General features: G+C 52.9%; 1 protein-coding gene across 2 annotated transcripts in view; it reads left to right on the forward strand.

The window, feature by feature from the left end:
* The first annotated feature begins 664 nt into the window (after positions 1-664).
* The window catches only part of LOC135205611 (coiled-coil domain-containing protein 50-like), a 224773-nt gene continuing 198319 nt past the window's right edge, over positions 665-27118 (forward strand). For both annotated transcript variants that reach the window (XM_064236396.1, XM_064236397.1), the window contains exon 1: positions 665-884. In XM_064236396.1, coding sequence (XP_064092466.1) covers positions 806-884 — 79 coding nt within the window. In that variant the 5' untranslated portion in view covers positions 665-805. The remainder of the gene's footprint in view (positions 885-27118) is intronic.

Consider the following 27118-nt stretch of genomic DNA (forward strand, 5'->3'; position numbering starts at 1 on the left):
GTTATAATATCTTAAATGAAAATACTCCATCGCGTGTTGTCCTGTTAGATTTCTCGTAATATTTTGTTTAATTTTGTTTTGGCTTGCTGATGAGCATATCTAGCTTGTCTAAAAGTTAATTCCCGGATCCAATTTTCGAAACTGTGGCAGCGCAGCAAGAGAATCTGTTGCACCAGTGACCTCAGTAACCGAATTAGATTAATATTTTAACGGCTTTGTTGTTCATCAATGAAATACTAAAACTTACTATTTAAACATTGTTGCCAATAGTGCACGACAGGTGGCAGACGATTATTGTCAAACTACAAAATTATCTAAGTTACATATTTATGTAGGTAACCAGTTCCGATTTATTATTATTATTTTTTTTAGTTTTAGATGTAAAAATTAAACATTTATTTTATCGTAAATGTATATCAAATTACTCTAGGCAATCAACCTCCTACTTGTCTACGTGCTTCAATTTCACATGTTATCATTTAGACGACAAATGTTGTTTGACGACGTTTAAACTGAAGAATATATATAATAAATATATCATGTTACTATAGAATTTCACACACGATGTTATAATACATGTCAAATTAATAATATATTGAAGGAGATGCCTATCTGGTGGTATCTGGCATCTTTATTCCCGAAGCTCTCTCGTAGTGAACATGGTAACATTGTTCACGCTACCAAAACAAAACAAACTATCGTGGGACAAGCAGCTGTGGCTGCGGCAGGTGATTTAGCCTAAATTGAAGTCTTCTGGTATGAAATGAAGACCCTTGTAGCATCCTGAAGGGAAAAATTAGACACAATGGCAGAATTTCAAGTACAGGCTATGTCAGATGGGAAGCTCCCTGAAGATTTGCCACAGCGTGGGAGAGTTAATGAAGGTAATTCAAGTGAATGGTTGATTGACTGGAGCTTGGTCTAACCAGTAGCGCCTGGGAAAGCTAGCTAGTACTTCTTTGTTAACCTAAGCTGAATAAGTTTCAGTATGTGTCGTGAACTCAAGTTAGCTGTAGAAAGTTTGTTGAATGGTAGCCGTTGACTAGGTATAGCTTTAGTAGTGTGTGAGGATTTCTTCCGTAGGTAGGATACGTTCCGTCGCTAGTAGGATAAACAACCGAGTGGACTGGCCAACTCACCGACTACCGAGGTTTTGGCCACCCTCCGAAAAAGTACTTTAACACGTCCTGACACCGGAGATGGTCATCAGTCATGAGTTGTTAGTGGTGATAACCAGAGCTCAAGACCTCTACTCTCCTTTTGAAGTAGGATAAAACACCGCATGGACTGGCCAACCCACCGACTATCACGGCTGGCCACCCTCCAAAAAAGTACTTTTAACATGTTCTGACACCGGAGATGGTCATCAGTCATGAGTTGTTGTAGGTGAGAGAAGGAGCTAAAGACCTCTACTCTCCTTTCGAAGTAGGTAAGTATTTTCTCCAAAGTTGGAAATTAAGGCCATATTTTAAGATTTAAACAGAAGGTAATGAAAAGGGTGGCCAACGCAGGCTCACAAGACCAAAATGCTTTCGAAATATTTACTTACGATTAAAAAACTTTAGAAGATTGACGCCATCTCGATGTTTGCGGAGTCGCTTGAGTCAACAAACTCCCCATTTCCTGTGCTAATCCGCACACCACTTGTACCCATAGACGCTGGGGCAGTTTCATCACAACAGTCGTAAAATGGTTCCTTGCCACGACGTTTTTAAGGAAACTACGGTTTTGGTAGAAGACAACGACGAAGCGTACACTAGATAATTATTTATATAAATAGCAATACATCAATATTTTACATATTTATGATGATTAATTTGAAAATATTCGTTATTGAAAAAGTTACTCTATTCCTGACTCAAATTTCAGTAATTATTTTTTGGAATTAGAACGTTTTTTTTAAGCCCTGTATTATGACGTCATGACATCTTGACTTTTGTACCAATTGTAAAGGAATTGCTATACTCAACTTTCTTGCAGAACAGTTTACCAGTTATTCATGCAGATTGTTATCAGCTATTCATGTAATTGTTATAATTGTAATGCGCATACAGTAGGGCCTCAATAATCGCGGGGAATAGGGCCCAGAACCCCCCGTGATAAGTAAATACCTGTGTTATCCTGGTACCCCCCCTCAAAAATTGCTTTAAACTGACTACTTTAATAATTAACCCACCCAAGACCACTATTCCAATGTTTATAACTGCCTACTTTAGTTCAAGCACCAGATATGTCTTCAACTATCACTTTAAACTAAATTCAAGACAGTTTCAAAGTTATTTTACATTAGCCTTAAAAATATATGTAGTATACATACTACTGTACATATGTAGCCTACTAGCCTATGTGCTCAAACGCCACTTCAGTAACATAAAACAAAACGGCTCCCTTGTTTACTTTATGCCTCCTTTGTTTGTGTGTGTGTGTAAGTTATATGTCTATAATGTCACATTTCTTTTATAAATTCTTTCTTAACTTCAATTTCCCCTTCATCAGATCAGCAAACAAAAGTATATTACCTAAAAATTCCTTTCTATTTTCATGATTTGGCTACTGCACCAAACTAAAAGTACATAGTATATCTATTTCGTGAATGAACATATTTATGATAAAAAAAAAACATGATTTACTGTAATGATTACAGCACCCGACTATGATATTAATGTATAAACAGCAAAATACAGCAATAAAAATCTATTTTTTTCTTTTGTTTACATTTAGAATCAGCTGATGGACGTTTATTACCGAAAGAATTATTGCTGAAACAAATTTATTAAATTAATTATTATTACTTTTAACTTTGTTCATAATAGTTTATGATATTATGATACAGTAATTCATATTTCATTGAGAGAGAGAGAGCAGCTTAGGACGAGAGTAACTGTTTAATAGCTTGGGAGAGCATCGTAGGACGAGAGTAACTGTTGACTAGCTTGAGAGAGCAGCTTAGGACGAGAGTAACTGTTGACTAGCATAACTCGAGAATAACATAATGAAATTTGTATTTTACATTTGTTCCGATACGAATACAAACCATCGGTCCTTTAACAATAGGAATGTAACTTGCGGCAGCTGGAACCGGTCATAAGCTTCGAACAAGGGAGTTCGGTAGTTAACCCTTTAATGCCAATTGGACGTATTAAACTTCGACATAAATTGTCTGTCGGGTGCCGATTGGATGTATGGTACGTCGATAAAAAATGTTTTTGTTCCGACTAAGTACAAACCATCGGTTGTCTAACAAAAGGATATCCGCGGGAACGCGCGCCGACACTACCGCATACAAAGAGTTCAAACTAGAATAGATGTCGCTGGGTCTGGGGTAACTGCGTTGGGTGAGCTTGGGCCAGCTTGGGTAGGTCGCGGTGATACCATTCTTTTCGCGGTAGCCATCGAGTCAACATCTTCTCCTTCCGCCATGACCGGACTTGAGATAAACAACGCATGACCGCCGACTGTAGTCACATTATATCGTGAAATATCTTTGACATCCTGTGCTTGAGTGCTTCCTCAGTGTCCTTTTCCTATCCTTTTATTCATCCTTATTTATTACCTAGCATCCTAGCTTCCCTGTAAGTATGGAAGTCGGATCTATGGTGGGTTTTTTGGGGAGGATTTGTGTGTGTGTTTCCGATGGTGTGCGTTGCGGTGCATCATTGCCTTCACCAACCTCGGACCCTCATTTGTGGTGTATTGGGTGTAGAAATTTTGAATGTTCACCTAATAAATCGTGTTCAACGTGTGATCAGTGGAGGCTCTATTATGAAGCTCATAATAGTTTATTCAGTGATGATAGTGTTGGGTCCGATAAGGCTAGGCCTAGGCCGACTGCTTTGGGGCCTAAGACTGTGTGTGGTGAGGATAGTGTCCAAATGGCAAACACTAGGCCTAGTAATTCTGCTACCTTAGTAACTGGGGACCCAGTTAGTGATCCTAGTGTCCATTCCAAGAAACTTAGGCTAAAGAAACCTTCTTCTTCAGGGTCTAGGAAAGCAGGTAAGAGGAAAGTTGCTTCCTTAGGGCCTGGGAACCATGTTCCTTCCTCAAAACGTAGCAAGAAGTGTGCTTCAACCGAGATCTTGTTCCCGCCTAACCTAAAGGCTGAACTATCTCGTTCTGCCCGAAGCAGCATTGAGACACAGCCGGGTGCCAAATTAACCCCCTATTCCTGTCGTGCACAATCAGACCAGCCCCAGGAGGGATCCAGTGACGGACCTGATTCCTCACCCTCCCATCCTGAGGACGGTGCTAATGAGCCCAGAACGGGACCGAACTCACAGGAGCCGGAGTCCCTCTCCCCTCCTGAAGTTGCGGCAACCCGACGCAAAAAGTCAGCCAGCCACAATTCTCGGAAGAGGCGCATCAACGGAGGCCTTTCGATGCTGCAAGGCCAATGTCACACTGAGAGACCAATGCCAGCGATGATGCCCGAGAAATCTAAGCCTAAGTCTGAGCCTAGTACCTCTTCACCACCTACACCAGTTAGGCCAGTTACAGTGAGTGACCAGGTCCTTACACCCGCACTGGACATTGTGAACCTGGTTAAACAGGCGGTGGAGGATTACCTAAGCTCCAGAAAGGATATTTCCCAGCAAGTTGGTAAGTCAAATACCAGTCTTGAGGAGAAGATGGAAGAAGCCAGGAAGAAGTTCCTATCAGATAAGAAGTCGGAGGAACTTTTTCCAGATTTGGATTACAGTTCCAACTCCGATTCCGAGCCCGATCCCTGCTCCGGTGGGGAGCCCGAATCGTACTCCGATTCGGACGGCAGTCAGATTATCTCATCTGCGGAACCTGAGCCCTTGTCGTTCAGCCAGATTCTTTCCATTATTCGAAGAGCCAATGGCCTTGCTGAAACTGAGGAGGTAAACCAAGAGTTCCAGTCAGAAGTGCATAAGGTCCTCAATCTGAAGAATTCACAGCCCCCCTCGGTCAGCCTCCCCTGGAGCAACCAGGTTAGGCTAGCCATGGCTAGAGCATCCCAAGAAGCCACTACTTCATCAACTAGGGTATCGGAGAAGCAGAGGTGGCTCCCTATCCCTGCTCAGGGGGCCAGCAGGTATGTACAAACCTAGGTCCTTTACACTAAGTACCCACCTCATGCCACCCCTCAGTTTGTACCTGGGCTGAAAGCAAATTGGAATGTTTATATCTGGTTCCTGGAGGGACTACCAATGAAGATTTCTGCGGTCGTGTCCAGGCTACGCCTCAGCAGTTTCTATTGTAAAGGACCTAGGTTTGTATAGTTAAGAAAAATACAATTTGTGATTTTACAGGTCGTCAAATATCTGTGTGAATCATGCCGAAAATGGCTCCTAAAAAGACCCCTGCCCTGCTAAGCTTTCTGGTAAAGAGCCTAAAAGAAAGTAGGCAGTCAAAGCTCAATGAGAAGGTGGCGCTGAATAATCCTGATGGGTTCCGGCACTTGGTCTTCAAGACCTAAATTTCATAATTAATCAAACAATGAGAAGGTGAAAGCTCTCGATATGCTAAAGGAGGGCAAAAGTTTTGCCACGTTTGGCCTTCATTTCAATGTGAACAAGAGCACGGTAACATGCATAAAGATAAAGAAAAAAGAAAGTGAAATAAGAAAGATTGTAAGCATGACCTACTTTGGTAGAGCTAAAACAGTGTCGATAGTGCAAGATAAAACAGTTGTGAGAATGGAATTTGTGCTGTTGTATGGGATAAAGGGCTGTGGGAAAAAGAACGTGTCCCTTTACTCCAACATCATTCGCGAGAACTGCAACAACTCTTATCAGCAGGAACAGGAAGGCGATGAAGAAGGGGAATTGGAATTCTTTTAGGCTTTGACGATTCGAACCACCTCCTGAAGAGGAAGATGAAGAGGAGGAGGTGCCACAACTGGGACTATCATCAGCTCCTGAAGGTTTTCAGGCAAGCAAAGGATGGTTTCTGCACTTCCAGAAGCAGTTCCACCTAAAGTCTGTTTCCCTACATGGGGAAGCAGCATTGGCAGACAAAGGCAATTGCAAAATATCCTGAGACCTGCAAGAAGATTCTTCAGGAGAAAGGATACCATCCAGAATAGGTGTTCAATATGGGCGAAACTTACCTGTTCTGGAAATAGATGCCTTCCTGGATATACTTAATGAAGCACAAAGCTAAAGCCTCCAGATTCAAGGCACAGAAGGACAGGGTTACCCTCCAGATGTGTGGGAATCCAGCTGGCTCTATGCTGAAACCAGGCCTCATATACAGTTCCATCAAAGCTTCATTGTTCCGACACGGCATACAAACCTTCGGTCCTTTTACAATAGGAAGGTACTAGCGGCAGCTGGATAGGTCGTAAGCTTTCGAACAAGGGGTTCGGTAGTTAACTGCTTGTCCGACAGGCGCGCGCGCGCGACTGGGAGGTAAACAAATCACTTTTGCTTTCGGCCTCACAGCGAGTGGACGTGTGTGTTCGACGCTCTCTGCCCGCTTCTCGTCGTTTGCTTTCTTGAGTATATGGTTGTGTTGTGTATGAAAGAATTCATTGTAAGTACAATCATTTCTCTCTTTTCATATTAATTGAACTGCAATTAATTAATGATGGAATCTCCTCGCCTCGCTACCCCACGGAGACTATGCCCGGGTACCGAAGGGCGTAAATGCGGGAAGTTCCGCTCTTTCCCGGAGATAGACCCTCATATTTGTGTGCTCGGTGTCGGGGGCGCGAATGCTCCCGAGCCGAGCCTTGTAATGTGTTTATTAATTGGTCGGAGGCGCAGTGGATTTTGTATGAGGGCAGGAGGAAGCGAAGGCCTGCAAAGGAGTCGTCGGGAAGCTCTCCCGCGACTCCTTTGGTGACGGACACTTCGTCTTCTTTCCTGCCGCCCGCTCAACTTCCACGTCTCGCGCCTTCCCCTTCGGGGGGGGGGTTTCTAGGTCCTTCTCCTCTCCTGACTTGTCGAGTGTGGAGGAGGGCGCTAGATACCCTGACGTCGAGTTGTACTCTGGGTCCTCTATCCGTTCGTCTTCGCGCGAACGGGTAGAGGATCCCCCTAATCACCCGACTTTTTGCCTCCTCAGGTGCGGTTGCCGCGAAGGATGACCTCGGACAGGTGTGGGCATCGTTGGGGCTGCAGGGCGTGCCGAGTGTCCAGGGGCTGCTCTACCATCTCGCTGGCTCCGTGGCGGTCACCCATGCAACGGTCACGACCACCACCACGACCATTACAACACCCGGCTACGCTTCACCTCCTCACCTGGTGTACACCCAGCACGCGGTCTCTGTGACACCCACTACATCGGTGCAGGGGCCAGTCGCCGTAACTCGGGGGAGTGTGATGCCGCCGCCTGTGTTTGCCGTGCTGCCGCGACCGGACTTCGTGTGCCCGAAGAGCTCGCCCCTGGACCTCCCACCGGTACCTAGGATGTCTGTGCCGCTGGTCCGCCCATCTAGACCGCCTACACAGTATGCCGTACCTGCCGTACCTGCCCAGCTGCTGTCCACGGACGTGACGTGGACCACTGCTGCCGTTCCTGTACCTGCTCCTGCGGTTTTCTGCCGTTCCTGTGATGCCTGCACCTGCTGATGTTGTCCCGATGCTGATCTGTTCCGACAGGTGCGTCCGGGCCCTGTTGCTTCGGCAACAGCAGCCCCGGCTCCGCTCTGGATGACAGATCTGACGTCGGTCCTGAGAATGGTTGACGAAGAAGAAGAAGAAGAGGAGGAAGGTGTCGTCGTCGTCTTCATCGTCTTCTTCGTCTTCGTGTCGTCTGCCGCCTCTTCCCCTTCGCTTCTAAGGCCTCCCTGCCGAAGAAGAAGAAGGTCGCCTCCCCCCCCCTAAGAAGTCTCCTTCGGGAACTTCTAAGGGCCCGTCTCGCTTTGGTGAGACGGGGGGTTCTTCCGCTGGTCACCCAGCTCCTTCGGGGGCAGGACCCGTCTCTTCTTCCGCAAGGAAGAAGACTACGGGGACCAGAGGAGTGCCGGCTGACACCGGCACTTCCTCACCTGCTGTCAGTGGTTCGGCCACAGCAGCAGGGTCCGTCTCGGCCTCTCGTTCGCGAGAGGTACAGAGTGTACGGTCGCTTACCAGCGACCGTGCAGCCAGGAACCAGACCTCTGAGTTCGCTCAGCGTCAGGTTCACGGCACGGAGCGGAAGACTGGTGACAGCCGCTCACGCGACTCTCACCAGACCAGCTCTCGCTCTCGCGGCGAGCAGCTGGCTACCCGCCGGGCGGACGTGACGGTCCATGACCGGCCACGGGCTGAGGCGGGGAAGAGGTCCCCCCGTTCGCCGGCACCAGCCACGGCTGGTACCAGCGAACTGACGCACCGTGAGGATACGCACCGATCTCACCGTGACAGTGGAGCTCGCCGGTCGCCTGACCGTCACTCTCACAGAGAGCGATCGGGTACGGCGACCAGCACCAGCTCCTCTGACACACGAGACCGGAGCCGCTGTTCTCGGTCCAGCCGTTCTCCACAGCGAGACGGCTCGACTAGGTCGGCAGCTCGATCGCCACCGCGGGTTGGCGATCGCCTGCAGTCTTCCAAGCCCGCTGGTTCTGCCAGCGAGCGAGGAGGGAGCGTCAGGTCTGCCTCTTCCATACCTTCAACCTCCTCGGATTACACCGGGAGGGGCGAAGTATTGAGGAGTGATCGTGAGGGGTGCGCCCCTCAGGATCCCACCACGGCGTCGTACGTACCAGGCACGGTTCTCGGACCAGCCAGGTCGTACGCACAGGTGGTTGGAACAGACCGAGAGGGGTCTGTCGCTGTTCCTCTCCTTGAGGGAGGAGGGTCTCGGGAGTTGCCCCTGTTGAGGGACTGGACGGTCCGACTCCGCAGGAAGCAGTCACTCCTGAGATCCAGAGGAACTTTGCGAGGTTATTGCGCTGATTCGTCAGCACAACGACCCTCACTGGAAGGATCGCTGCTCCCACCATCCGAGCCCACGTCCTGGCTCGAGTCGTCTGGGGCCCGAAGAGGGAACCCAGACCGACGGTGGGTTTGCCGCGTTCTGAGCTGCCGGACCTCAGTGCTGGACCAGGTTGAATCGCTTGTCTCCGGACAAGACGGCTCGCTCAAGTCTGGCAGGGCGAGCAAGCTGCTTCCACCTCCTCTGCTGCGACAGCGGCGTTTTTACGTGCCATCTGAAGACCCGATGCCGACCCAAACAGGTGAAACCCGGAGTTAGCCAGGCTGACTTCGGGTGTGTCTCTTGCAGCAGCTCCTGTCCGAGAACCTGTGGTTCTCGCAGCAAGAGACATTCGGCCGGGAATCTACCGCCATGGCAGCTTTCCAGGCCGTCTCCTGGCTAGATCTGTGGTCCCTCACAGTATCTAAGGTCGCAGCCAACTCCAGGGGGAATTTCTCCCGAAGATGACTCGGCCTTCGGGAGACTTTTGCCAGTCTGGGGGAGGAGCCATCTCCTTCCTTGCCCACCAGACGGTGAACCTGTGGGCCAACCTGGTTCTCCGACGAAGGGACGCTGTCCTTACTCGGGTTTCCAGGGGCGGACCGGGCGGATGAAGCGGCGTTGGGACTTCGCAACGGACCTTTACGGAGTTCCACGTCTCTCTTCCCAGGAGAGATGGTGGACGCTGCGGTGGACAGACGGCGCACTGACGACAGTGACCGTCTGGTTCACCAGGCAGTCTCGAAGGCCTCTGGGCAGCCTTGGACTGCGGCCAAGTCTAACGGCTCGGCTAGCGCTTCCTCCGGTGGCTAAGACGGTAGCTGCGTCGAAGCCCCGGGGAATGGGAATGCTCTGTCTTCTTCGACTTCTAGCAAGGGGAGCCGTAACCAGCCCTCCTCCTCCCGTGGAGGCTCTGGGAGGAAGTCGAAGAAAGGGGGGAAACGCTAGGGACGGCGTTCCCCCTCACCTGCTGCCGGAAGTGGGGGGGGTGCCTGGCCAGCCATTGGGCAACTTGGCAGCGCTACGGCGCCGAGACCTGGATTGTAGATGTCCTTCGGGAGGGAGATCTATTACCCTTCGAATCTCGGTCACCCCTCACCTCCAACCCGGTCCAACAGCAGGGCGTACGTTCCAGGTTGCATCGAAGGACGTAGCATTGAGACAGGAGATCAAGACCATGCTGAGCAAGAGAGCTGTAGAAATCGTCACGGATCAATCACCGGGCTTTTACAGTCGACTCTTCCTGGTGGAAAAGTCTACGGGAGGCTGGGCCCGGTGAGAGACTCTCTCCCCTGAACCGGTTTGTTCGCCAGACCCGGTTCACGATGGAGACGGCACGCTCAGTGCTCGACTCTATCAGGGAGAACGATTTCATGCTTTCAGTGGACTTGAAGGATGCGTATTTCCAAATACCCATTCATCAGTCCTCCAGAAAGTACCTCCGCTTCATCCTCGACAGGACGGTGTACCAGTTCAGGCCACTTTGCTTCGGTCTCTCAACCGCCCACCCCACAGGTGTTTCACGCGAGTGTTCACTCTGGTGTCTGCTTGGGCCCATTCGCACGGGATACGTCTGATGGGGTATCTCGACGATTGGTTAGTCCTGGCGAGCTCCCGCTCGCAGTTGCTACAGGACAGGGATCGACTGCTCGAGTTTCTGTCGCGATCCTGGGGATCGTTGTGAACTTCGAAAAGTCCGATCTCGAGCCCAAGCAGAGGATGAAGTACCTGGGTATGCTGATCGACACGGTAGCACAGGGCGAGTCTTCCCGCAGACTCGCGGATTAGCAAATTCAGGGAGGCAGCCAACCAGTTCCTGTCTCGGCAGGAAAGGGTAGCTCAGCGATGGCAAGTCGTGATCGGACACCTGTCGTCACTCGGGAAGGCAGTCCCTAACGGGCGTCTTCACCTGCGGTCTCTTCAGGGAGACTAAAGGAGAGTTGGTCACAGGCGACGGATCCCCCAAGCTTTCCATTGTCACTGACACAGGAGGTGAGGCAGGACCTAGCCTGGTGGCTGGACGACAGGAAACCTCTTAAGAGGAGTGCCTCTGCGCACTCTCCCCCCGGACATGCAGCTGCTCTCAGACGCATCGACCGAGGGATGGGGCGCACACCTGGAGGAGTGTTGCTGACTCAGGAGTGTGGTACGAGAACGACAAGCACCTTCACATCAAGGTACTGAAACTCAAGGCAGCGTTCCTCGCTCTCCAAGAGTTTCAGGACCGCTTGATGGGACACTCAGTGGTGTTGATAGTGCGACAACACCACGGTGGTGGCTTACGTCAACAAACAGGGGGGGGCCTAGTGTCTCTCCCGTTGTACCAGTTGACTCGGCAGGTGCACGAGTGGGCCGATGGCACACTCAATTAGAGCTGTCGGCACGCTACATTCAGGGAAGGAATGTAGTAGCAGACACGCTCAGCGTCGGGATCAAGGGATAGGGACCGAATGGTCTCTACACCAGGACGTGGCGGAAAGGCTCTTCGACCTGTGGGGGCGACCAGTCGAGGATCTGTTCGCCACCCGGCACAACAGGAAGCTCCAGGTGTTCGTCTCGGCCGTGCCGGACCATGGGCAGCTGCAGAGGAGGCTCTTCAACACCCGTGGGACAAACCTTGTTTTCGCCTATGTTTCCTTTCCCCCGTTCACCCTGATTCGCAAGGTGATCAGTCGAGCACTGGTCACCCCCGAATCTCAGGATGATCCTTATGGCTCCCCAAATGGCCACAGGCCATTTGGTATCCGGACCTGCTGGCTCTTCTCGCAAGAGAACCCGAGAGAGATTCCCCCTTGGCACAACCTTCTCTCGCCCAGCCACACGTCGAGCGGTAACCACCGAGCAGTCCAGTCCCTACGTCTTCACGGCTGGCTGTTATCCAACATCTCTTGCGAACGAGAGGCTTTTTCGTAGCGCAGCAACAGAGATGGCTGGAAACGTCCGTCAGTCCTCTGCAGCTGTGTACCAGGGGAAGTCGGCCGTCTTCTGTGGTTGGTGTCGTAGACGGGGCCTATTCTCCTATCAGAGCCCACTCTTCAGCAGGTAGCGGATTTCCTCGTTTTCTTCGCCGAGAGGAAGAAAAAAAAAAAAAAAAAAAAACTCCTCTCAGTTCCCACAGTCTTTTAAGGATACAGAGCCGCCTTGACGCTCGTCCTGAAACTGACGGGATTGGACATCTCGAACTCGTTCGAGATCTCCTTACTTAGGAGGAGCTTCGAAAGGTCTTGCCCACCAAGGGAACTCACAAGCCCCTCTGCTTGCTGGACCTGGCATCGGCGAAGAGAGTACGGGAACTTCATGCCGATAATGATGCGGATGAGATGCTGCTTTGTCCTGGAGGACGCTACGGCGCTATCTGAAGAGAACTCGACACCTCGGGCCTGAGTGTCGACGCCTCTTCGTTGAGCACCGGGGTCACGAAGAAAGAAGTATCAAAGAACACTCTTTCGTCCTGGCTGCGTGAGGTCATCAGGAGGGCGTATGAGGCTGATGGTAGTGACGACATCCGTACGTCCCGTCCGAGAGCTCACGAAGTCAGAAGTATTGGCCCCTCGTTGGCGTTTTCGTAAGAACTTCTCCGTGGCGCAGGTATGGAAGGCAGGGGTCTGGTACAACCAGACCACCGCACCTTCCTTATACCTTTGGATATTGCCCACAGGTCCTTGGATCGGTTTCCTTAGGACCCGTGGTGGCTGCTCAACACGTCGTCTAGCTAACCCAGACCCTAGCAGGCTGAACAGCATCGAAGTCCTGGTGTGACTGTATGAATAGATAGTAAATGAGAAAGTGACTGGTTCTTCTTTCTTTATTCTTTTTCTACCCTCTACCCCTCCTTAGGGGTAGAGGGATACGGTCATCACCCCTGCTGGATAAGGACGACGATGCCGTGTGAGCTATATGGACAGAGCCCCATCCATCCCTTTACCTCCACTAGGATAGGAGCAGAATATCCACCACCTTCCTTCTACAAGGGGGGGAAGTGGATGCCTACAAGAGTCAAAACCATGACTTTATCTTTGCTCCTGTACAGGAACAAGTTCTTACATTGCTGGTACGAAGAGATACGCTTGCCTCTCTCTTAGTACTACTCGTCCAGAGGTCTGACCATTGATCCTGCGGGTGCGACACCCCGATCAATCGGACAGAGGCTTGGATCCCTCCCTCGCTCTTACGACCAGGGAGGCTTCCAAGGTTGGGCGAACACCAGTCTGTTCACAAAAGACTCAGATTCCACCCACCAAGAAGTGAGTCTTCCTATTGTAAAAGGACCGAAGGTTTGTATGCCGTGTCGGAACAAATGACAATTTGTCCAAAATTGCATTTTTCCTAACTATACAAACCTGAGGTCCTTTTACACATAGCCCCACCTCATGCCACCCCTCACTCTGCAGTTTTTGCTTGGGCCAAAAGCAAAAGTGATTTGTTTACCTCCCAGTCGCGCGCGCGCGCCTGTCGGACAAGCAGTTAACTACCGAACCCCTTGTTCGAAAGCTTACGACCTATCCAGCTGCCGCTAGTACCTTCCTATTGTAAAAGGACCTCAGGTTTGTATAGTTAGGAAAAATGCAATTTTGGACAAATTGTCATTTCGTCAAGTTAGGCAGTACCTGAGCAACTTGGGCATGGAGTTCAGGTCTTGCTAATCATGGACAGTGGTGGTGGCCACCTTCTTGATCTTTATTACAAGGGACTCCAGCTCGAGTTCCTTCCTCCCAACACCACCTCTCTCCTCCAGCTTATGGACCAGGGCTTAATTTGTGCCTTCAAGGCGCTCTATACCGGGAACTCCCTTCAGCACCTTGTTGATGCAATGGACTGTGACAGTGAATTTACGCTAAAGGATATTGGCATAAATTCATGATTGCCACGTCTCTCCGTCATTGACCGGTCGCTGAAGGACATGAAGAAACAGACCCTGAATGCATGCTAGAGTAAGTTATGGCTAGATTGTGTGCATAATTATCAGGTCTTCTCTGTGGAAGAAGTACAACATTCAGCCATCAATAAGGTGGTTCAGTTGGCGAGGATTCTTCATGATGAAGGCTTTAGAGACATCACTGAGGATGAAGTTAGCACCTTCTTTTATACTCACTCTGACCCCCTGACTGACCAGGACTTGGAAGAACTGACGAAGTCTGCCATTGAAGAAGAAAATTCACCAGGTTAAGGAGAGAAGGAGGATCAGGAGGAAGCAGGCCTTATTTTGGAATGCTTGTCTCAAATTAGGAGGATGATAAATGATGACAGGAGTTTGTTTCAACATGGGATCCTTATATGGAGTGCTCCTTGAAGTTTTCAAATATCCCTAATATGGCATTGGAGCCCTATAATCAAGCCCTCACCTCCATGAAGAAGCAATGACAGCAGCTGCCAATCATGATATTCATCACTTGAGTGAAAAAGGACCCTCCAAAGCCTCCCAAGTCACCAGAAGTAGTGCCTCTTGAATTGCCTGAAGAAGTGCCTCTTGAATCGCCTGAGTTAGTCCCTCCCAAAGCACCTCCTGAAGAAGGTGAAGAGGTGCCCTCAGAGGAGATTTAACTCCTCTACTTTGCTGTGCAGTCATATCTTCATCATTCATCGGACTGCACGTCATGTTTAATCAACATTCATCACTAGTGAGTACCCTATTTACGTATGTTGTACTAGTATGTATAAAATTTTATTTAATGTTTATATAGGTATTTTTGCTCTCTCTCTCTCTCTCTCTCTCTCTCTCTCTCTCCTCTCCCCCTTCCCTCTCTCCTCCTCTCTCCTAGGTATTTTTGCTCTCTTCCTCTCCTTCCTCTCTCTTCTCTCTCCTCCTCTCCCTCTTCCTCCTCCCTCTCCTCTCTCTCTCTCTCTCGACTTCTCTCTCTCTCTCTTTTTGTGATTTGCGTACATACAATGTTCCTTGTAAAAAGAATACAGGACAGCTTGAATAGTAACTATGTGAAAGGAAATGTGCATGGCTGAATACTTATGGGGGACTGGATTATTTTCACATGTATGGAACTAAGTCATACAATTCGTACGTATTATTAACCGTAAAATGTTTATGATTTACTTAGAAATATTGTTTCAAAGATTATTGAAAATATATTCCATGTATTTTTATTTTTGTACATGCATAAATATGATACAAAGGTAATTACAGCACCTACAGTTAGTGCATATACATACTTTGTTCCGATACGTAATACAAACCCCTCGGTCTCCTTAACAATAGGAAGGTAACTAGCGGCAGCTGGGGGGACGGTCGTAAGCTTCGAACAAGGGGGAGAACGGTAGTTTAACTAACTGCTTGTCCGATCGTGCGCCCTCGCCCGCGCGCCCGAGAGGTGAAGAATCACTTTTGCTTTCGGCCGCGGGTGTGAAGGACGTGTTCGTCATCGCTCTCATGCCCGCTTACCCGCTTCATCGTCGTATGCTTTGTTTATATTGTGTTTTCTACTAAATGGTTTGGTTTGACTTGAAAATGAAACTGTAAGTACACTGTTTTCATTTTCATTACTTAATTATGAATCACATGGAGCTATCGCCGTAGAGACGGCGATTTCCGCTCTTTTCATGAATTGAACCTTGAATTATGTCTCCGGTGCCGAGGGCTGGGCGCACTCGCGCCGAGTCATGATTTTGGGCGAAAAGTGTGTAATGAAAGATGTAAGTACTCTTTTTCATTATATATTTTTGCCCCCTGTGCGTTCGTTGCCGAGAGCTTGATTGCGCTCGGCAAGAGCCTCTTATTTTGTATGAATAGAATGCAATGAAAGTGGATTCGCAATGCAGTTTTCTTTTCATTTTCATTTATTAATTGCATCAAATTTAATTTGTTCCGACACGGCATACAAACCTTCGGTCCTTTTACAATAGAAGATACTAGCGGCAGCTGGATAGGTCGTAAGCTTTCGAACAAGGGGTTCGGTAGTTAACTGCTTGTCCGACAGGCGCGCGCGCGCGACTGGGAGGTAAACAAATCACTTTTGCTTTCGGCCTCACAGTGGATGGACGTGTGTGTTCGCTCTCTGCCCGCTGCTCGTCGTTTGCTTTCTTGTTTGTTTGTAATTGTGTATGAAAGATTGTAAGTACAGTATTCTCTCTTTCATATTAATTACGCTGAATTCATTAATGATGAACTCTCCGCGCTCGCTACCCCAAGGAGACTTTGCCCGGGTACCGAAGGGCGCAAATGTGGAAATTCAGATCTTTCCCCGAGATAGACCCTCATGTTTTGTGTGCTCGGTGCCGGGGCGCGAATGCACCCGGGCCGAGCCCTGTGATGTTTGTATGAACTGGTCGGAGGCGCAGTGGACATTGTATGAGGGCAGGAAGAAGCGAAGGCCTGCAAAGGAGTCGTCGGAAAGCTCTCCCGCGACTCCTTTGGTGACGGACACTTCGTCTTCTTTCCTGCCGCCCGCTCAACTTCCACGTCTCGCGCCTTCCCCTTCGGGGGCGGTGTCTAGGTCCTTCTCCTCTCCCGATGTGTCGAGTGTGGAGGAGGGCGCTAGATACCCCGACGTAGAGTTGTACTCTGGGTCCTCTATCCGCTCGTGCTTCGCGCGAGCGGGTAGAGGATCCTTCTAATCACCCGACTTTTGCCTCCTCAGGTGCGGTTGCCGTGAAGGATGACCTCGGACAGGTGTGGGCGTCGTTGGGACTGCAGGGCGTGCGAGGGTCCAGGGGCTGCTCTATCATCTCGCTGCTCCGTGGCGGTTACGCACGCTACGGTCACAACCACCACCACGACCCTGACAACACCTGGCTACGCGTCACCTCCTCACCTGGTGTACACCCAGCACGCGGTCTCTGTGACACCCACAACATCGGTGCAGGGACCAGTCGCCGTAACTCGGGGGAGTGTGATGCCGCCACCTGGGTTTGCCGTGTTGCCACGACCGGACTTCATGTGCCCGAAGAGCTCGCCCCTGACCTCCCACCGGTGCCGATGATGTCTGTGCCGCTGGTTAGACCATCTGTACCGTCCACACAGCCTGCCGTACCTGCCGTGACCACCGCTGCTGTTCCTGTTCCTGCTCCTGCCGTCTCGACTGCCGTTCCTGTGATGCTCGCACCTGCTGATGTTGTCCCTGTTCCTGGCGCCGCTGCTCCCGATGCTGGTCTGTTCGGACAGGTACGTCCGGGCCCTGTTGCTTCGGCAACAGCAGCCCCGGCTCCGTCCTGGATGACAGATCTGACGTCGGTCCTGAGGAGGTTGACGAAGAAGAAGAAGAAGAGGAGAAGGTGTCGTCGTCGTCTTCATCGTCTTCTTCGTCGTCGTCGTCGTCTGCCGCCTCTTCCCATTCTTCTTCTAAGGCGGCCCCCGCCTAAGAAGAAGAAGGTCGCCTCCCCCCCCCCCTAAGAAGTCTCCTTCGGGAGCTTCTAAGGGCCCGTCTCGCTCTGGTGAGACGGGGGGTTCTTCCGCTGGTCGCCCTGCTCCTTCGGGAGCAGGACCCGTCTCTTCTCCCGCAAGGAAGAAGACTACGGGGGCCGAGGGGTGCCGGCTAACACCGGCACTTCCTCACCTGCTGTTAGTGGTTCGGCCACGGCAGCAGGATCCGTCGTCGGCCGCTCGTTCGCGAGAGGTACCGAGTGTACGGTCGCCTACCAGCGACCGTGCAGCCAGGAACCAGACCTCTGAGTCCGCTCAGCGTCAGGTTCACGGCACGGAGCGGAAGACTGGTGACAGCCGCTCACGCGACTCTCACCAGACCAGCTCTCGCTCTCACGGCGAGCGGCTGGCTACCCGGGCGGACGTGACGGTCCACGACCGGCCACGGGCTGAGGCTGGGAAGAGGTCCCCCCGTTCGCCGGCACCAGCCACGGCTGGTACCAGCGAACTGACGCACCGTGAGGATATGCACCGGTCTCACCGTGACAGTGGAGCTCGCCGGTCGCCTAACCGTCGCTCTCACAGAGAGCGATCGGGTACGGCGACCAGCACCAGCTCCTCTGACACACGAGACCGGGGCCGCTGTTCTCGGTCCAGCCGTTCTCCACAGCGAGACGGCTCGACTAGGTCTGCAGCTCGATCGCCACCGCGGGTTGCGATCGCCTGCAGTCCTCCAAGCCAGCTGGTTCTGCCAGTGAGCGAGGAGAGAGCGTCAGGTCTGCCTCTCCCATACCTTCAACCTCCTCGGGTTACACCGGGAGGGGCGAGGTATTGAGGAGTGATCGTGAGGGGTGCGCCCCTCAGGATCCGCCACGTCGTCGTACGTTACCAGGCTCGGTTTCTCGGGACCAGCCAGGTCGTATGCACAGGTGGTTGGAGGAGACCCAGAGGGGGCTGTCGCTGCTCCTCTCCTTGAGGGAGGAGGGTCTCGGGAGGTACTCCTGTTCGAGGGACTGGACGGTCCGACTCCACAGATGCTATCACACCCGAGATCCAGAGAACTTTGCCGAGGTTATTGCGCTGATTCGTCAGCACAACGACCTCGGGGAAGGATCGCCGCTCCACCATCCGAGCCCACGTCCCGGGCTCGAGTCGTTCTGGGGCCCGAAGAGGGAACCCAGACCGCGACGGTGGGTTTGCCGCGTTCCGAGCTTGCGGACTCAGTGCTAGACCAGGTTGAATCGCTTGTCCTCCGGACAAGACGGTTCGCTCAAGTCTGGCAGGTCGAGCAAGCTGCTTCCACCTCCTCTGCTACGACAGCGGCGGGTTTTACGTGCCATCTGAAGACCCGATGCCGCCCAAACAGGTGAACCCGGAGTTAGCTAGGCTGACTCCGGGTGTGTCTCTGCAACAGCTCATGTCCGAGAACCTGTGGTTTCTCCGCAGCAAGAGGCCACTCGGCTGGAATCTACCGCCATGGCAGCTTTCCAGGCCGTCTCCTGGCTAGATCTGTGGTCCCTCACAGTATCTAAGGTCGCAGCCAACTCCGGGGGAAATTTCTCCCGAAGAGGACTCGGCCTCAGGAGACTTTGCCAGTCTGGGGGAAGAGCCATCTCCTTCCTTGCCCACCAGACGGTGAACCTGTGGGCCAACCTGGTTCTCCGACGAAGGGACGCTGTCCTTACTCGGGTTTCCAGGGCGGCCCGGGCGTGAGGCGGCGTTGGGGCTTCGAAACGGACCTCTACGGAGTTCCACGTCTCTCTTCCCAGGAGAGATGGTGGACGCTGCGGTGGACAGACGGCGTACTGAAGACAGTGACCGTCTGGTTCACCAGGCAGTCTCGAAGGCTTCTGGGCAAGCCTCGGACTGCGGCCAAGTCTAAGAGCTCGGCTAGCGCTTCCTCGGCTGCTAAGACGGTTGCTGCGTCGAAGCCCCGAGGAATGACTCTGTCTTCTTCAACTTCTGGCAAGGGAGGCCGTAACCAGCCCTCCTCCCAGCCCTCCTCATCCCGTGGAGGATCTGGGAAGAAGTCGAAGAAAGGGGGGAAAACGCTAGGGACGGCGTTCCCCCTCACCTGCTGCCGGAAGTGGGGGGTGGGGGGTGCCTGGCCCAGCCATTGGGCAACTTGGCAGCGCTACGGCGCCGAGACCTGGATTGTAGATGTCCTTCGGGAGGGATATCTATTACCCTTCGAATCTCGGCCACCCCTCACCTCCAACCAAACCCGGTCCAACAGCAGTCGTAGTCCCGGTCACCGAAGGACGTAGCACTCAGACAGGAGATCAAGACCATGCTGAGCAAGAGAGCTGTAGAGATCGTCACGGATCAGTCACCGGGCTTTTACAGTCGACTCTTCCTGGTGGAAAAGTCTACGGGAGGCTGCGCACCCGTGATAGATCTCTCTCCCTGAACCGGTTTGTTCGCCAGACCCGGTTCACGATGGAGACGGCACGCTCAGTGCTCGACTCCATCAGGGGGAGAACGATTTCATGCTTTCAGTGGACTTGAAGGATGCGTATTTCCAAATACCCATTCATCAGTCCTCCAGAAAGTACCTCCGCTTCATCCTCGACGGGACGGTGTACCAGTTCAGGGCACTGTGCTTCGGTCTCTCAACCGCCCCACAGGTGTTCACGCGAGTGTTCACTCTGGTGTCTGCTTGGGCCCATTCGCACGGGATACGTCTGATGAGGGTATCTCGACGATTGGTTAGTCCTGGCGAGCTCCCGCTCGCAGTTGCTACAGGACAGGGATCGGCTGCTCGAGTTCTGTCGCGATCTGGGGGATCGTGTGAACTTCGAGAAGTCCGATCTCGAGCCCAAGCAGAGGATGAAGTACCTGGGTATGCTGATCGACACGGTAGCAGGGCGAGTCTTCCCCGCGGACTCGCGGATCAGCAGATTCAGAGAGGCAGCCAACCAGTTCCTGTCTCGGCAGGAACAGGTAGCTCAGCGATGGCAAGTGTGATCGGACACCTGTCGTCACTCGAGAAGTTAGTCCCTCACGGGCGTCTTCACCTGCGGTCTCTTCAATGGAGACTAAAGGAGTTGGTCACAGGCGACGGATCCCCCAAGCTTTCCAGTGTCACTGACACAGGATGGTGAGGCAGACCTAGCCTGGTGGCTCGACGACAGGAACTCTTAAGAGGAGTTGGCCTCTGCGCACTCCCCCCCCGGACATGCAGCTGTTCTCAGACGCATCGACCGAGGGGATGGGGCGCACACCTGGAGGAGTTGCTGACTTCAGGAGTGTGGGACGAGAAACGACAAGCACCTTCACATCAATGTACTGGAACTCAAGGCAGCGTTCCTCGCTCCAAGAGTTTCAGGACCGCTGATGGGACACTCAGTGGTGTTGATGTGCGACAACACACGGTGGTGGCTTACGTCAACAAACAGGGGGCCTAGTGTCTCTCCCGTTGTACCAGTTGACACGGCAGGTGCACGATGGGGGCTCAGGCACATCAATAGAGCTGTCGGCACGCTACATTCCAGGGAAGAGGAATGTAGTAGCAGACACGCTCAGCCGTCGGGATCAGGTGATAGGGACCGAATGGTCTCTACACCAGGACGTGGCGGAAAGGCTCTTCGACCTGTGGGGGCGACCAGTCGTGGATCTGTTCGCCACCCGGCACAACAGGAAGCTCCAGGTGTTCTTCTCGGCCGTGCCGGACCCATGGGCAGCTGCAGAGGACGCTCTTCAACACCCGTGGGACAAACCTCTTCTCTATGCCTTTTCCCCCGTTCAGCCTGATTCGCAAGGTGATCAGTCGAGCGCTGGTCACCCCCGAATCTCAGGATGATCCTGGTGGCTCCCAAATGGCCACAGGCCATTTGGTATCCGGACCTGCTGGCTCTTCTCGCAGGAGAACCGAGAGAGATTCCCCCTTGGCACAACCTTCTCGCCCAGCCACACGTCGAGCGGTACCACCGAGCAGTCCAGTCCCTACGTCTTCACGGCTGGCTGTTATCCACCATCTCTTGCGAACGAGAGGCTTTTCTCGTAGCGCAGCAACAGAGATGGCTGGAAACGTCCGTCAGTCCTCTGCAGCTGTGTACCAGGGGAAGTGGGCCGTCTTCTGTGGTTGGTGTCGTAGACGGGGTCTATCTCCTCTCAGAGCCACTCTTCAGCAGGTAGCGGATTTCCTCGTTTTTTTCTTCGCCGAGAGAAGCTCCTATCAGTCCCCACAGTGAAAGGATACAGAGCCGCCTTGGCGCTCGTCCTGAAACTGAGGGGGTTGGACATCTCGAACTCGTTCGAGATCTCCTTGCTGATGAGGAGCTTCGAGAGGTCTTGCCCACCCAGGGAACTCAGGCCCCCTGCGTGGGACGTGACTCTCGTCCTTAGGAGTCTGACTCGAACACCGTTCGAGCCACTCCGAGAGTCGTCAGACAGGGATCTGACCCTAAGACCCTCTTCTTGCTGGCTGGCCCTGCATCGGCGAAGAGAGTAGGGGAACTTCATGGTCTTTCCTATGATGTACGACACTCCAGGGATGGGGATCCGTGACGCTCGATTTCGTCCCGAACTTCGTTGCGAAGACTCAGAAACCGTCAGTCCCTGATGACAGGTTCGAGTCATTCACGATTCCCTCCCTATTGGACTTCACCGATAATGATGCGGATGAGATGCTGCTTTGTCCTGTGAGGGCGCTACGGCGCTATCTGAAGAGAACTCGTCACCTCAGGCCTGAGTGTCGACGCCTCTTCGTTAGCACCGGGTCACCAAGAAAGAAGTATCCAAGAACACTCTTTCATTCTGGCTGCGTGAGGTCATCAGGAGGGCGTATGAGGCTGATGGTAGTGACGACATCCGTACGTCCCGTCCGAGAGCTCACGAAGTCAGAAGTATTGGCCCCTCGTTTGGCGTTTCGCAAGAACTTCTCCGTGGCGCAGGTCCTGAAGGCAGGGGTCTGGTCTAACCAGACTACCTTTACGTCCTTCTACCTTCGGGATATTGCCCACAGGTCCTTGGATACCTTTTCCTTGGGACCCGTGGTGGCTGCTCAACAAGTTGTGTAGCTAACCCAGACCCTCGCAGGCTGAACAGCATCGAGTCCTGGTGTGACTGTGTGGATGGATGTGTGAGTGAGTGAGTGACTGGCTTCTCTCTTCCCATCTTTTCCTTCCCCTCTAACCTGTGGGCAGAGGGGCATGGTCGTCACTACGCTGGATGAGGACGAGATGCAGGTGAGCTATATGACAGAGCCCCATCCTATCCCTTTCACTAGGGATAGGAGCAGGAATATCCACCACTTCCTTCTACAAGGGGGGGGGGGGGGGGGGGAAGTGGATGCCCTACAAGAGTCAAACCCAGGATTTGACTTTTATATTTGCTCCTGTACAGGAACAAGTTCTTGCATTGCTGGTACTAAGAGATGCGCATGCCCCTCTCTTAGTACTCGGTCCTAGAGGTCTGACCATTGATCCTGCGGTGCACACCCCGATCAATCGGACAGAGGCTTGGATCCCTCCCTCGCTCTTACGACCAGGGAAGCTTCCAAGGTAGGGCGAACACCAGTCTGTTCACAAAAGACTCAGATTCCACCCACCAAGAAGTGAGTCTTCCTATTGTAAAAGGACCGAAGGTTTGTATGCCGTGTCGGAACAAATGACAATTTGTCTAAAATTGCATTTTTCCTAACTATACCAAACCTGAGGTCCTTTTACACATAGCCCCACCTCATGCCAACCCCCCTCACTCTGCAGTTTTTCTTTTTGCTTGGGCCAAAGCAAAGTGGATTTGTTTACCTCCCAGTCGCGCGCGCGCGCCTGTCGGACAAGCAGTAACTACCGAACCCCTTGTTCGAAAGCTTACGGACCTATCCAGCTGGCCGCTAGTATCTTCCTATTGTAAAAGGACCTCAGGTTTGTATAGTTAGGAAAAATGCAATTTTAGACAAATTGTCATTTTGGATCAATTTCCGCTCTTACCCGGGAATTAATCCTTACGATTTATTGCTGTGAAAGTGAAAATAGCAAGTGCAGTATTGTTCATTTTCATATATATTTATGATAGCATCATATTATTATGGATCAAGTTTCCGCTCTTACCGGGAATTGATTTTTCCCTCTTTAAGTTCTATGAAGTGAATCGCAAGTGCAGTATTCTGTTTCATTTTCATATTACTTTTCACTGCTGTGCGGGGGTAGGGGAAGCGAAGGTCTGCCAGGAAGTCGTCGGAAAAAGCTCTCCGCGACTCCCTTGGTATCCGATTCTTCGTCTTCTTTCTGCCCCCTCGCTCAGCTTCCTCGTATTTTGTTTTTGGGGTCTCCTTCCGTTCGGGGTGGGGCATGTCTCCCCCCCGTGCGTGAGGGAAACCCCTCTTACAATCTGTCTGTGCTACCGCAGGTGCTACAGCCGTGGGAAGACGACCTTGGACAGGTATGGACCACTGCGGGCTGCAGGGCGTGCCTAGCATCCACGATCTGCTGCAGAGTTAGCGAGGTCTGGGGCGGTGGACCTTGGAGTGGGTCTCCACTACAACCTTCACGGCCGCTTATGCTGCTTTCCCCCCGCTGGTCTACACTCCCCATGCTGTGTCGGTGACGCCGTCTGCCGCTTCTAGGGCGGTCGCCGCCGTACCGAGGAGGGGTATGCCGCCGCCGCCTGTGTTTTCTTCGTGTTGCCTGCCCAGACTTCCGCTGTTCAGCAGCTCGCCCCTGGACCGGCCGCCAGTACCACGCTGGCTGCCGATGATGATTCTACGAGGCGATGGCTGGGCCTGCCGTACCTGTCGCTGATGTGGTTCCCGCTACTGGCTTGGCTGTCCCTTCTGTGTTTACCGCTGCCGCTGTTCCTGCCGCTCCTGAGCTGGTTGTTGTCCTGTCGCTCCTGGTTCCTGCGCCGTCCATGCTGGTCCTGCCCATGGTGTGTCTTCCCCAGTCCCAGGTCCTTCCGGACAGGTGCAGTCGGGCCGTGTTGCTTCGGCAATAGGCCCGGATGGCCCGACTCCGGCCTGGATGGAGGACCTGACGACTGTCCTGCGTGAGCTGACGAAGAAGAGGAAGGTGTCATCTTCGTCTTCGTCTGCTGCTGCCTCTTCCCCTTCGACTTCTAAGGCCCATAAGCCGAAGAAGAAGAAGGCTGCCTCCCCCCCCCTAAGAAGTCTCCTTCGGGAACTTCTAAGGGCCCCGTCCCACCTCGGTGGGACGGGGGTCCTTCTGCTGGTCCTCCTGCTCCTTCGGGAGCGGGGCACGTCTCCTTCCTAAGGAAGAGATAGACGGGGACCAGAGGAGTATCGGTTTAGCTCTGGTACTTCCTCGCTGGTGCTAGCGGCGATGCCGCTACGCCAGGTTCCGGCTCGGTCTCTCGTTCGCGGGAGATCCCGAGTGTACGCTCTCCTCTGGAGACCGTGCAGCCAAAGTTTCGGCGCCAGAATTCGCTCGGCGCCAAGACCACGGCACGGAGCAGAAGGCTGGCGAGAAACCGCTCAGGTGACTCTCGCCAGGCCGCAGGCCGCTCTCGCAGCGACCAGCTGGTAAACCGGGTTTTGTTATTCCCCCTAAGAAGACTCCTTCGGGAACTTCGAAGGGCTCGTCACATCCGTGGTGTGACGGGGGGGTTCTCTGCTGGTCCTCCTGTTCCTTCGGGAACGGGGCCCGTCTCCCCTTTCTGAGAAGAAGAAGAAGACGGGGACCAAGGGTGTGCTGGCTACCGCTGGTACACCCTCGCCTGGTCTTGGCAGCTCTGCTGCTAAGCCAGGTACCGGCTCGGTTCTCGTCCGCGAGAATTCCGAGTGTACGATCTCCTTCGGGTGACCGTGCAGCCAAAGTTAAGACGCCTGAGTTCGCTCAGCGTCATGACCGAGGCACGGAGCAGAAGACTGTCGAGAGCCGCTCAGGTGACTCTCGCCAGGCCAGCGGCCGCTCTCTCGCAGCGACCAGCCGGTACCTCGTCGTGGACGTGACGGTCTCTGACCGGCCACGGGTTGAGGCTGGGAAGAGGTCCCCCAGGTCCCCTCGACCGACGGTACCAGCCTCGGCTGGTACCAGCGGTTTGACGTGCCGCGAGGACGCTCACCGGTCTCACGGCGAAAGCGAGCTCTGCAGGTCACCTGACCGCCGCTCACAGGGACCGGGCGGATACGGTTGACCAGCAGCAGCTCGTCTGAACGCACGGGGGACCGGGACCGGGGTCGGACTGGCTCAGTCGAGCCGCTCGCCACAGGTGAGCGGCCTCACGGCCAGCCTGCAGATCGATCCCCACCGCGGGTTGGTGATCGGCTGCAGCCCCCCACGGCCAGCGAGCGGGGGGGGACGTCAGGTCTGTCTCTCCACTACCTTCAACTTCCTCGGGCTACACGGGAAGAGCGTAGCTAGGAGTGATCGTGAGAGGTGCGCCGCTCACGATCCCGTCACGACGCCGCACGTGCCACGTATGTCTTAGGACCAACCAGGACGTACGCGCAAGTGATTGGAGGCGACCGTCAGGGGGAGAGGGGGTAGCGTCAGGTCTGTCTCTCCACTACCTTCAACTTCCTCGGGCTACACCGGGAAGAGCGAGGTATATAGGAGTGATCGTGAGAGATGCGCCGCTCACGATCCCGTCACGACGCCGCACGTGCCAGGGTGGTCTTAGGACCAACCAGGACGTACGCGCAAGTGATTGGAAGGCAACCGTCAGGGATCTGTTGCTGGTCCTTCTTCTGAAGGAGGAGGGTCCTGGGAGCTGCTCTTGTTGGAGGGACTGGACGGTCCTACTCCTCAAGACGCTGTAACTTCCGAGATTCAGAGTAACTTACCCAGGTTATTGCACTGATTCGTCGCACAACGACCGGGGGGAAGGATCGCCGCTCCCATCAGCAGAGCCCATGTCTCTGCTCGAGTCGTTTTTGGGGCCGAGAGGGAACCCAAACCGACGGTGGGTATGCCGCGATCGAGCTTGCCGATTCTGTCTTGAACCAGTGTCTCTCGTCTCCGACAAGAAGGCTCTCTCAGTTCTGGCCGGTCGATCAAGCTACTTCTTTCCACTCCTCTACTGCGACAGCGGCGTTTCTACGTGTCTTCGGCACCGTATTTAAATACTCCTTCGGTCCTCCTGAGAGTTTCGACCTCGACGAGGACTGGAATGAGTCGGAGGACGGTATCGGCTCTCTCCTGTCAGGTGTCGATCAGCCCCACCCAGACGACGTTCACAGTGGCGGCAGACCCTTACCTACAGTGAGAGTTCGTAACCCTCCTCGGGGAAAACGTTTTCTCCTGACGATACGTTTTCCCAGACTCTGAGAGGCCATCGCCGCAAGGCGATGGCTGCTCCTACTCTTCTCCAACTGCTAGTTCCACTGGGAAGGCGAGCGAGTATCCAATTCCTCCCCCATTCCCTCTCTCCTTACGGCTACGAGGGAAAGGGGAAGGATCCTACAGAGATTTCTCTGTAGGATCCCACGTTGGGGACTGCGCTACCAGGGGGGGACTTCGGGTCCTACCTGACGTAAGCCCGGTCGTTGAGGAGGATCCTGCCCCATTCTCGATTTCTACGGGAATCGAGAGGACCACCAGCCGATATCGTTTGACGAATTCGGTGGGTGGGGGTTTCGCAGACTGCTTAGAATTCTACGGAATTTCTAGCGCATTCAGAGTGTTTAGAGTTTCTTACGATCTCCAAACACTTAGGCGAGACCACGGTCCAAAGTGAGCGAGACGAGAATCCCCGATATGTTACACGATAATCGGGAACCTCGCCTTATGCTCGAATTCCTGGAATTTCTAGCATTAGGAAGAAGACTGCTGCTGAAAGAAGACTATCTCACAGTAGGCGACCAACCTGGAATAGAGAAGAACGGACGGGAATATCCAGTTTGGCTGGAACTATCGTCTTAGTATTCTGTTTCACCATTGAAGCTTTCCTTCGAGGAAGACTTCTCCTTCACTCTCTTTAATAGAGAACGAAGGTGGTCGATCTCCAATCCTTATTTTGTTTTCTTGAAGGAAAGAATTT

This window comes from Macrobrachium nipponense, chromosome 24, assembly GCF_015104395.2.
Source record: "Macrobrachium nipponense isolate FS-2020 chromosome 24, ASM1510439v2, whole genome shotgun sequence".
Taxonomy (NCBI): Eukaryota; Metazoa; Arthropoda; class Malacostraca; order Decapoda; family Palaemonidae; genus Macrobrachium; species Macrobrachium nipponense.